The sequence below is a fragment of the Diaphorina citri genome, unplaced genomic scaffold (genome assembly GCF_000475195.1).
Source record: "Diaphorina citri unplaced genomic scaffold, Diaci psyllid genome assembly version 1.1 scaffold291, whole genome shotgun sequence".
In the NCBI taxonomy this organism is placed as follows: domain Eukaryota; kingdom Metazoa; phylum Arthropoda; class Insecta; order Hemiptera; family Psyllidae; genus Diaphorina; species Diaphorina citri.
This window is the reverse complement of record NW_007377727.1, coordinates 77,016-89,486: the sequence shown is the minus strand read 5'-3', so window position 1 is coordinate 89,486 and position 12,471 is coordinate 77,016. Positions and strand designations below refer to the sequence as shown.

The 12,471-nt window shown below is 37.2% G+C and overlaps 2 protein-coding genes across 6 annotated transcripts in view; both read right to left on the bottom strand.

Annotated features, from left to right (window-relative positions):
- Nucleotides 1–8,910, bottom strand: part of LOC103507141 (poly(ADP-ribose) glycohydrolase) — a 21,682-nt gene extending 12,772 nt beyond the window's left edge. The window contains exons 1-2 of the mRNA XM_017443194.2: nucleotides 8,904–8,910; nucleotides 8,488–8,519 (exon numbers count right to left, since the gene is read on the bottom strand). Coding sequence (XP_017298683.2) covers nucleotides 8,488–8,519; nucleotides 8,904–8,910 — 39 coding nt within the window. The remainder of the gene's footprint in view (nucleotides 1–8,487; nucleotides 8,520–8,903) is intronic.
- Nucleotides 5,776–12,471, bottom strand: LOC103507131 (nischarin-like). Of its 5 annotated transcripts, none has more exons than XM_026822074.1 (6): nucleotides 12,245–12,471; nucleotides 10,896–11,426; nucleotides 10,324–10,478; nucleotides 10,026–10,117; nucleotides 9,119–9,837; nucleotides 5,776–5,960 (listed from the first exon to the last, which is right to left on the bottom strand). In XM_026822074.1, the coding sequence occupies exons 2-5, from the start codon at nucleotides 11,409–11,411 to the stop codon at nucleotides 9,176–9,178; spliced, it is 1,425 nt and encodes a 474-aa protein (XP_026677875.1). In that variant the 5' UTR covers nucleotides 11,412–11,426; nucleotides 12,245–12,471; the 3' UTR covers nucleotides 5,776–5,960; nucleotides 9,119–9,175. The 5 variants fall into 5 exon arrangements, with proteins under 5 accessions (XP_026677875.1, XP_008469801.1, XP_026677876.1 ...); XM_008471579.3 differs by having other exon boundaries at nucleotides 10,026–10,122; nucleotides 10,329–10,478; XM_026822075.1 differs by having other exon boundaries at nucleotides 10,026–10,129; nucleotides 10,336–10,478.

Here is a 12,471-nt window from a genome sequence, read left to right as displayed (position 1 = left end):
TAAGCGTTGTTGTTACAGTCAGACGTAAACAAAACATTTCTTTCAAATACGGTAGGATTCATGTGAGACATGAAACCTCCGAAAAGCGATTTGTGGTAGGCTTCATGTCACACATGAAATTGTTCCCTCGCTTTTAATTTATTTTCTTTTTTTTTCCTAGTTGAGATAGAAACATCTGGTTTTTTTTGTCTCTTAATGTTGATGGCGTTCTCTACCACCTAACCCTTGGAGCTCCATTTTAATGTGGTCCATTTCTTAAATATTATAATTTTATTGTGATAAAATTCCATGCCTTGGCTGGGATTGAGCTTGTGCCCTCCTTTTACCAGGCGAGCATTTTGAGCACTGTGTCACTGAGGCAGGTTTATTGACGTAAAACAACTTCTTCAATTTCAGGAGTTAGATCAGCTAGAAACGGACATCTTCTTCAAGCAGCTCCTACCCAAGATCATCAGCCTCGCCCTGCGTCTACCCAATGTTCTCCAGTGTGGTATTCCTCTGCTTAAAGCCCATTCCAATCATTCCATCACACTGTCTCAGTTACAGATAGCGTCTTTGTTAGCCAATGCATTCTTGTGTACATATCCTCGTAGGAACTCGAACCAACCCGAGTCCCAATATGCCAACTTCCCTTGCATTAACTTTAGCAGGTAAAGTCACAATTTTTTCTTTTATTGCACAAAAAGGAGGACAAATTCTGTTCGTGTACTTTAAAATAAATTGATCCCTAGGGCAAGGTAAACATAGAGCTAGACCCTTGACAAAATAAAATAATAAATATTTTTATTTAATCTATTTATTTTTCAGACTATTCCAAGCCCAAAGTTCGTGTGTTAGTGAGAAGCTGAAGTGTTTGATCAACTATTTCGTTCGAGTTACCACTAAAGGTATGTTCAATTTTAATTTTTTCATAAGAATGTTTTATCTTGGTAAAGCCTTTTCACACCTTTTGTCAATGTCCATGTGCCATTAATGTTTTTTACACTGGTAATGACGCACGGGGCTGAGTGCACCTCAAACTCCAAGCACAGGGCAGAAAAAAATTCGACCCCAGGGGGAATGGAACCCACAACCTCCAGTATGCAAGCCTAGTGTGATACCCACTAGTCAAGTAGTCACAGAGGCTACATTTCTTGAGCTATGATTTAGACTGTTTTCATCGAGGATTTTCCTTGTTTTCAGACCCTACAGGTTTAGTGACCTACTCAAGACGCTACTTACCCCATAGTCAACTTCCCCATTGGGGAGACTCCAGACGGAAACTGCCTGACTTGTTTATCTCCTCGGAAGGGATGATAGAAAACCAACGGGGTCTTCTACAGGTGGACTTTGCCAATAAGTAAGTGATTCCTTCATTTTCTTTTCTTTCTAATGGCCAGAATCACAATTTGTTTGTTTTTTGTAACTGCCAAGGTCTCATCATCTCGAAATCGAAGATAGAAGGAAGACAGGATAGGAGAAAGCCAGCTGTTCTGAGAACGAACATTATCCATCCAGGATGAAATCCGCCCCGGGCGTGAATCGAACCCGCGGCCTAGTGTTTATAAGGTAGACGCACTACCAACCAAGCTAGATTTTTTTTTTTTTTTTTTTTTTTTTTTTTTTTTTGAGGTTTAATAGAGGGATCTGTAACTGTTGAGGTTATATCCTCTTTAATTTAACTTAAAAAATATTTAATAGAAGGAAAGGGATTGTATCTGTTGAGGTCTTTTAGTTCCAAAATCGAAGAGAAAACGACAGGATAGGAGAAAACCATGCGTTGCGATTTTAAACATTAGCTTAATGACCAATGAACCAGATTAGTTAGCTTGAAAAGTAACGTACTTATACCTACCTTGTAAGTGCTCGGTCAAGGGTTCAATTCCCGCCTGGGGCGAACTTTATCCTAAATAGATGAGGCTCGCTCTCAGAACGGCCGGCTTTCTCCAATTCTGTCCTCCTCCCATCAATTTCAGGACAAGACCTCCGTTGTTACATTTTCCTATTTCAAACCTCTTAGAGGTAGGACTTTATTGTTAAAACTCCTTTAAATAAATAAATAATTGTCTTAAAAAAACTCTTAAAATAGAAATAAAGAAATCTGACTGAAAATCTGGCTTACCTCTTCTTTAAGTCCTAGCGAGGAGAAGGTGGCTAGCTTTGACATGCCTCTGAGTTCACTGATGTGATAGGCCAGATTCTGACCGAACGAATAGAGGTGTTTTAATATCAACCTCTGCATATTGAGGCAATTGAGCTCGATAACATTGCCTGAAATGTAGAGAAATGTGGATATTAGACAGGTATTGACGTTATTTTCGAAACAAACATTGGTTTAAAGATAAATGCCTTGTAAGCGCTAGGCCGCGAGTTCGATTCCCGAACACTCGAACCAATTGAGTACCTACTTGAACCGAGTAGCGACCAGAGGCGGCATTACCAGTGTAAATAACTCGAACCAATTTTTTTTTTTTTTTTTTTTTTTTGTCTATTTTTATTGGGATGTACCCCCATTCATAGAATACATACAAAAATATGTATTCTGTGCTAAATGGGGGCACAGAATACATACCTACTTTAACCGAGTAGCGACCAGAGGCGGCATTACCAGTGTAAATAATGATACGAGTAGATGAAAATTAATAGTAAATGAGGCACTTAGTGATGCTGTGATACCCACAAATGTTGTGAAAAAGCTCTTTGCTTTACCACAAAGATTCATGATGATGATACTAGTAGATGAAAATTAATAGTAACCGAGTAGCGACCAGAGGCGGCATTACCAGTGTAAAATGATGATACTAGTAGATGAATATTAATAGTAACCGAGTAGCGACCAGAGGCGGCATTACCAGTGTAAATAATGAAACGAGTAGATGAAAATTAATAGTAACCGAGTAGCGACCAGAGGCGGCATTACCAGTGTAAAATGATGATACTAGTAGATGAAAATTAATAGTAAATGAGGCACTTAGTAATGCTGTGATACCCACAAATGTTGTGAAAAAGCTCTTTGCTTTACCACAAAGATTCATGATTGATTTGATAATTATAATAATCTACTCACCTAATTTCTTGATGCTCTTATCACACAAATCCCGTACGAGGAATCTCTCGAGAGACTCAGAAGGGGTTCCAAACACAAGGAGCTCCAGAAAATCCGTCGCCAACTGTCCAGGGGGTTGCAAACTCGCGTAGTTGCTCAACTTAAGTTGCATCTCTTTGAGCAAAATGTTCTCCCAGGTTTCTTTCAAGTTGCTCATTGTATTGCTGAGATAATCGAGGAGGGATAGGATATGTCCGTATTTGATAGAGAGAGTGTGAAGTTCTTTGGATCGGTCATGAAGGGGTTTGGTGTCTAGAGTGAGGAGTTTAATATTCTGGGTGGCTTTGGAGGTGACCAGGACGGTGACAAACAGGTGGCGTAGGTCTTTGGAGAGCTCACAGCCGAGGATTTTCTCACACAGGTGACCTGGGAAAAGAGAGAAGAGATTTGTAGAAGCTTAACTCATCCTCTAGGGCTGTTTGCCCTTACACCTAAGCCTCTGAGTGACCTTTTTGTGTATGAAGAAAAGAGACAATCGGGGTTATTTATTGGTACTTTTATCTGCAAGATGAGTGTTTTACCGCCGTATTTCGTAGCAATGGAAGAACTGCTACATTAGACTCGTGTGGTCAGTATTGATAAAGAGAACCTGTACGGAGGGTGATCTTATCGTACTGCAATATTGAAGAGAAGACGGCCATTCCAAGAACGAAACTTACTTATCTGTTCAGGTTTTTAGGATAAAGTTTGCCCCGTGTGGTGGTAATCGAACCCACAACCTAGCGCCTACAAGGCTTACGCGCTACCTTCTCAGCAAACTAGGCTGGCTACAAAGAAACCAAATAACCGCATTACACATTGTTTATCAAACCATTATCAATCAACGCCGACCCTATTTAAATAGGAAAAGGCTAGAAAGAAGGAAAGAAGAAATAATTAATCCATTACCTCGAGGGAGATGTATGTTAGTTTCAATCTGAGCTACATTATACAGCCCAAATGACAAATTGGTACTTGTGCAAAAGTCACAACCGTGGAATATTGCTACCAAAGGAACTGGCACAAACAAGCAGTGACCCTGGTTATTATTATGGGGTAGGTTAAACACAAGAAGGAGTTTTTAGTGTTATTATAGGGTTAGGTTAAATACAAAAAGGAGCTTTTCTTTTCAAAAATATTTTTGGACTGTGTGAAAGAAAATGAATATGAAAAGATAATTTATTTAGTGACTTGGAAAAAATCTTCGTTCTCTATTAAGCCTTGTGACTCACCTTATTCAATAGGTTATTGGTAACATCTTTCTCTTTCTCCTGGGGCCATGACATTACACTCACTCTGCTTGGTATGATGATTGTGTGAAGTACCTCTTTGTTTTCAACATTGATCAATAATACTCGCACTAGGAAAGAAGAGAAATATGGCAATTAGTTTTAAGAATTCAGATATAAAAAAAAAAGGAACTTAGCACAAAAATACAAATTACTCAGTACTACTTAGTTTGGAGGGCAGTGCACCTGCCTCCCATCCAGGGCAGAATTTATCCTAACCAGATAAGGTACATTCTCAGAACAACTAACTTTCTACTATCCTGTCTTTCTACTCTCTTTGTTTTTTGGACAAGACCCATGTCATTAACTTTACTCTACCATACCTAAAATAAAAATAAAAAGATTCTATTTAACAAGTCTACTTAGTTTGACGCCATTTTAATTTTTTAATTCAAGATACTTAGAGAGAAAGTTAATGAATATTACTGAGCAGAGACTACTATACTTTCATACTCACAAGTGCTGTAAGCAATAGCTATGACTTTTCCATCTGGTCTCCACATCAACCCGTCTACGTGGGCATTCTCGATAGGTGGAGCAAGAAGCCAAACCCGTTGCCAATTCAGTCGATGCAGAGCCACTTCTCCTTTTGTATTGGAGAATGCTAGCAAGTCCATTTTATTGGACCATACCATGAGTTCAATCTTGTTGGCCACATGCCTCTCTTCAAGCTGACGCATGGAAGCTACAAATGTCATCTAGAAATAAACAAAGTAACTGGGTATTAGAAAACACAAAATGGTAAACTGGTAATGTTACAAATATGAATAGACAAATTCTAGCAAGTCCATTTTATTGGACCATACCATGAGTTCAATCTTGTTGGCCACATGCCTCTCTTCAAGCTGACGCATGGAAGCTACAAACGTCATCTAGAAATAAACAAAGTAACTGGGTATTAGAAAACACAAAATAGTAAACTGGTAATGTTACAAAAAAATATGAATAGACAAATCGGTACTTGTGCAAAAGTCACAACCGTGGAATATTGCTACCAAAGGAACTGGCACAAACAAGCAGTGACCCTGGTTATTATAGGGTAACCTCGTTTTTAAGTTACCACTCCCATGCCAAACTAAAAAAAACAATATCCTGTCTCAACTCAACCTGGTACATCAACCTTCCAGATTAGACCGGGATTGATGGTTTTGTGTACTTGATCACAGAGAAGGATATCACAGGGGGATTTAATATTACTTGATTTACACACAGTCAGTTTCTCCAACTCATTTCTTAGAGTTCCTGAAACAAGAGTAGAAGATAACAATTGTAATTTCTATGTGGTCTAATACAGAGAAAGGTCCCAGAAGAACCTTATGAAAATTGGATTGAGGAAAATTTCTTGAGAAGATATTAAAAAAAAAAAAAAAAGTTCCACTAAGGTTAGTCTTTGTATCAAAAAATAACGTGAAAGAATACTTTGGGCTGGTTAATTGAACGAAGTTTTAACTCGACAATGTTTCCTTTGGTCCACTATAAACATTGGAATAATTTGTCCAATTTCGATTAAACATCTAAGGAAAAATGCTTTCACATGAAGCGAATTTTTCTAAATGCATTTTGGGTTCGATTGGCCCTCTGAGAGCCTTTGGGTGAGTTCGCTGGACCACTAAGAATGCAAAAAGACGGCAAATTTTTGTAGATGTGGCAACAAGGCACAATGATTAGTTTCGCCCGCGAAAATTCAAATTTTCAAAAGTCAACAATGTGCTTAAAAAAGTGCAAAAAAGTTCCTAAGCCAAAGCCAAAGAAAAGTTCTAAAATCAGTAAAGGTGATTGTAAAATATGCAATCTAATGACCTGAGACACACTCCTGGGATATACTGGTGATTCAGGTCATACATGAACAAACAGTGATAAATATTCACTTCCCCGTTGAGAATGAAGGATCCTATCAAGACTTTTACTGATTCTTTAGAAATCTAGTGATTTTCAAGTCAAATCTAGTGATTTTTTTCCCTCGAATCTAGTGATTTTTTAAAATTTGGAGTGGAGACCCTGTAAAGAAAAGTTCTAAAATCAGTACTTAAAGGTGATTGTAAAATATGCAATCTAATGACCTGAGACACACTCCTTGGATATACTGGTGATTCAGGTCATACATGAACAAACCAACAAACAGTGATACATATTCACTTCCCCGTTGAGAATGGAGGATCCTATCAAGAGTTTTACTGATTTAAAGTTGAATCCCTGGTTGATCAGGCAATGTCAGACGATTGGTAAGTACTCCATAGTTGGGCGCAGAGAGGTTAATTTTTTAGGACCAGGATGTGCAGAGTGCCAGATGTGGCACAAATTAAAAATTGGCCAAAAGAGGGTGAAAAATTACTTTTTTTAAGCCTTTGATTTCCTTTTGTACTTGTCAAGACATAACATACTAAAATTTGAGCAAAATTGGTGATCTTGTGCATGGTAGGGTTAAGGGGTGTGGGGTGCACATGGGAACTTTGTCAAAAAAGACCCCCATTTTGATGTGCAGAGTGCCAGATGTGGCACAAATTAAAAATTGGCCAAAAGAGGGTGAAAAATTACTTTTTTTAAGCCTTTGATTTCCTTTTTGTACTTGTCAAGACATAACATACTAAAATTTGAGCAAAATCGGTGATCTTGTGCATGGTAGGGTTAAGGGGTGTGGGGTACACATGGGAACTTTGTCAAAAAAGACCCCCATTTCAATGTAATGTAACAGGGGTGGTGTGTGCTCTACCCTCCATTTGGTGACAAGCTACCATCCTCCTAACATTAACCTGACCAGCCTGAGTGAGGTAGGGAAAAGCCAACAGCACAATTTGCCTAGATGGTCTCCCATTTGGATATCAACCACCAACATTCAGTGGTCCAATAGGAACTAGAGCATTCAATATGCTGTCACAGCTGACTAAAATTTAGATTTGGTGACAAGCTACCATCCTCCTAACATTAACCTGACCAGCCTGAGTGAAGTAGGGAAAAGCCAACAGCACAATTTGCCTAGATGGCCTCCCATTTGGATATCAACCACCAACATTCAGTGGTCCAATAGGAACTAGTGCATTCAATATGCTGTCACAGCTGACTAAAATTTAGGTTTGGTGACAAGCTACCATCCTCCTAACATTAACCTGACCAGCCTGAGTGAAGTAGGGAAAAGCCAACAGCACAATTTGCCTAGATGGTCTCCGATTTGGATATCAACCACCAACATTCAGTGGTCCAATAGGAACTAGAGCATTCAATATGCTGTCACAGTTGACTAAAATTTAGGTATTAAGCTTGACTTTGTCTCATTTCAGGAGTCAAAACACCTACAGAAATTCAAAAAGCTATTATTCCCCATGTCCTGAATGATGAAGATTGTATCGGGTGTGCAAAGACTGGAAGTGGTAAAACATTAGCCTTTGCTTTGCCAATATTGCAGAAATGGTGTGAAGATCCCTATGGGATATTTGCTCTTGTTTTGACCCCAACCAGAGAGTTGGCATACCAGGTAAGCATGTTTGGTTTTAATCTTTAGGTAAAAAAAAGTAATAACTTTTGCAAGTTGGAATCGAGCTTGCTGATGTCAAAATATCATCCAGCAACCTTTCAATATGTGACTGTAAAGTGTAGATCCAGGATTTAATAGTATGTACCTATAGCACTTTTCAATTTATATACATTATCAAACTGGGACATGTAGTTCCTTTAGCTCAAGATCTTAATATTGCACCACACTATAGTCAATTATTTGAATTTTGAAATGTCTTTCCTCTCAGATTGGAGATCAGTTCTTGGTGTTGGGGAAGGTGATGAACCTCCGAGTTTCCATCATCACCGGAGGAATGGACATGGTAGACCAAGGCAAGGAGCTAGCCAAGAAGCCTCACATTGTCATAGCAACACCAGGACGCTTGGCAGACCATCTGGATACATGCAATACATTTTCTCTGAATCGGATCAAGTTTCTCGTTCTTGATGAGGCTGATCGACTATCCCTCATGACTAGTCTCAAGTTCTTTTTCTTTTTTTTTTTTTTAAAATATTACATCCCCTCCTAAGGATCAGTGGTTGGATAAGTTAGTCACAGCAGAATGATATCACAAAGGATATTTGCCTTGGGTCCTTAGTGAATCTAGTGTGAAAGTTTTTACAAAGACAAATTTGTTCTCTTACCCTGAATGAACTCCATCGGGACCTTTGCACCTCTCACAGCAGATTTGCAGTCATCTGTTTGTTTGATAAAATTATGACATGTATTATTTAATTAGCTACCTACTCATAAACACTGATAAGAAAGACTTGATTGTCTTGGTTACCAAGATCTCCCCATCTGGCTGGAGGTTGTTGCACAACACTTCTTGATTGCTATTTTCGATCACTGGCTGATTTGACACAAATATGATATCCTGATTGGTTGAGTATATCTCAGGGTATCAAACACTTTTCACAAGGGAAATAGAAAGAATTTAATTAATTTTAATTATTTCATTTATTTAATTATTTCCAATTTCATTATTTTATTTATTTTCATTTTCCCAGAACTTTTTTTGTTTACATAAAGTTCAATGTTGCCAAACGTAACCTATTACCGGACATATTCGTCCTTGGCATACGATACTCGATTTTTCCCTCTTTTTTTTTAGTAAAATTATTAAAAGGAAGAAAAAATTATTTGATACCCTCTAAATCTAAATAATAAAATTCCTATACCTAGGCTTGGAAAAAATATGAATTCCTTAAAATATTTTTTCAACAGTAGAATTGACAAGAAAATAAAATGAAGTGCGTTTTGAGAATGCTGGACCACTGGTTATTTTTTAATGGAGTTCCTGATTTAATTGTTAAATAGAATAAAACAGAATCAATCTGAAAACTGAACATTAACGAGCAGCGCATTGAGAATATTTGTGCAGTCAATTTCTTTACTCGTTGGTTTTTCACTGTCCAAAATAATCTGGTTGGCTCGTTTGAAGAACAATTGCAATATTTTTATCCTATAATCAATAATAGTAGCAATGGGATTGCCAGTTAGATTTATATTGGTCAACTGATCCAGACAGCTTATGTTTGATATTTCACTTAAATCACTAATGAAGTTAGAACCTAGATCAAGACTTTGTAAATTTTCCATTCCATCTAATCCGTTCAGATTAGTAATGAGATTCTCACACAGGTTCAGTTCTACAATGGATTCGGAGTTCAATTCACTTTTGAAGTGACTCAAGTCTTGAATACGATTCCGGTTTAGATTTAAACGTTTTAATTTGGTGAGTGATTTCAAATTGGAAATGGTCTTGATTTGGTTTGACTCAAGATTAAGTTCTTCCAGATGAGGCACTAAACTCATGGCCTCATCCAGGTGTGTGATTTCATTTGCACTCAGATCTAACTGTGTGAGCTGTGTCCAGATTAGATCGGGATTGATGGTTTTGTGTACTTGATCACAGAGAAGGATATCACAGGGGGATTTAATATTACTTGATTTACACACGGTCAGTTTCTCCAACTCATTTCTTAGAGTTCCTGAAACAAGAGTAGAAGATAACAATTGTAATTTTTATGTGGTCAAATACAGAGAAAGGTCCCAGAAGAACCTTATGAAAATTGGATTGAGGAAAATTTTCTTGAGAAGATATTAAAAAAAAAAAGTTCCACTTAGGTTAGTCTTTGTATCAAAAAACTCTTCAAGTCATTATTCAAAAAAAGCTCACCTAAGTTTGTAACATTATTAATATCCACATTGTAAAGGAAAAGTTTGCACAACTTTTTGAACATGGCCAATTCATACGAGAGCTGATTGTATGTTATGTTGGATGTGCCAATATGAGACGGACTGCCCTGAATGATGAGGGTTCTCAGATTGTTACAAAATTCCAGAATGTGACAGAAATCATGTTCCTGGTGTAGAGATTCTTCAGCTGGACATTCTTGCTTCAATCGATTGGTTATTGCATACAACTGCAATGAAATAAGACAGAGTGCTTAATATAAGACTTGAGCTGATTGTATGTTATGTTGGATGTGCCAATATGAGACGGACTGCCCTGAATGATGAGGGTTCTCAGATTGTTACAAAATTCCAGAATATGACAGAAATCATGTTCCTGGTGTAGAGATTCTTCAGCTGGACATTCTTGCTTCAATCGATTGGTTATAGCATACAACTGCAATGAAATAAGACAGAGTGCTTAATATAAGACTTGAAAAGTCTACTTTCAATTGAGACAAAGAAGGAAGGGTCAGTAATAATTCTGGAATAACAACCAACAGTAACATCTTAGGGAATGTGAGAGACAAAAATCTGACACTTGAAGAATACTGGGTCTACTTTCAATTGAGACAAAGAAGGAAGGGTCAGTAATAATTCTGGAATAACAACCAACAGTAACATCTTAGGGAATGTGAGAGAAAAAAATGTGACACTTGAAGAATACCATCTCTATTTTATTTTAACTATAGCTCACCTTATATCCAATAACTAGGAAGGTGCTTGAATAATTATGATAGTGGTTTCATCCTAAATAAAGTGAACAGCTTAGAGACCTAAATGAAAGGTAACTCTCTTATATTAACCAACTCACCTGTAATGGATTGAAAGCATGAGTTGAATTGCCCATGGACAAATACTTGTCTCCTTCATTGAAACAAAATGAAGCAAAGTCTTGTAATAAAATATTAATGTCATATTTGACCAAATGTAAAAAGTCAATCAAACATCTTGGCAGAGACTTCTCCAGAAAATTGACAACATTTTGTAGATAAATTTCAAGATCAGTCTTCCTCTTTTCGAGAAATGTAGGATCCAAGTTTCGGAGCACTTTTTTGGGGGGTAGCAGATCCTTATTCAGACTATGGTCTTTGACAAGCTTGTCATTCAACTCGACAAAGTCACTATAGCGGTGACTCAATGACCAACATACTTCACCAACTTGAACTGTGATCTTATAGAGTGCTATCTTGTCTTTTATTTCATAAGATGTTATGTGCGTGTTGATCTTGCTATTATTTGAATAGAGACATGCCATGATGAATTTAGAGGGTCGAGATGCACAGCCGAGGAAAATAATGGATCTAGGTGAACAACTGAATAAAGACATGAGTCATGATAAAATCTGTAAACAGAAAGAATAACATTGTTACCTACTCATAGCTCATCAAACAAGTACATGACTTCACTTAATTGATCTGGTACAGGTGCACTCATTGGTAAGTACATAGTTATACTCGCACAGCCGAGGAAAATAATGGATCTAGGTGAACAACTGAATAAAGACATGAGTCATGATAAAATCTGTAAACAGAAAGAATAACATTGATTGTTACTCATAGCTCATCAAACACACTAAGTACATGACTTCACTTAATTGATCAGGTACAGGTGCACTCATTGGTAAGTACATAGTTATACTCAGAAACTCATCAGAGTCTGGCCAAGGCTGAATATTTATTCAGATTTCTACTCTTAGATCATTGTACAACATCATGCAATATTGAACTCGGAAAAAATAGTCTTGTCTTGATAAGTGTTTACAACCAGCCTATTTTATTCCAGTAGGTCTGTACTCTGTAAAACGAAATCAAGCCAGTTGAAAATTTATGACAGTAAAAAGGAATAAGTTATGGGAGACTTTCAATTGAGACAAAGAAGGAAGGGTCAGTAATAATTCTGGAATAACAACCAACAGTAACATCTTAGGGAATGTGAGAGACAAAAGTGTGACACTTGAAGAATACCATCTCTATTTTATTTTAACCATAGCTCACCTTATATCGAATAACTAGGAAGGTGCTTGAATAATTATGATAGTGGTTTCATCCTAAATAAAATGAACAGCTTAGAGACCTAAATGAAAGGTAACTCTCTTATATTATAGTTCAACTATGCAGTTAAAAGGAATAAAAACGTTTGTGTGACAGAGTTGAAACTTACCAGACACACAGAACCAAATGGTCTCATCACACACAAATGCCGCCATTGCAATCAGTAATTTACGTCTTAAATCAGTAATTCCAGTACAATGAATCACAGATAATCGCCAGCTTATCTCTCTATCCCTACCCACTTAAATGACTTTAAACAATTTGATTAGAGAAAGATTTCAAACTCTGATAAGATAAAAGATAAGAACCTGGAAAATGGAAATGGGAAACAAGTAC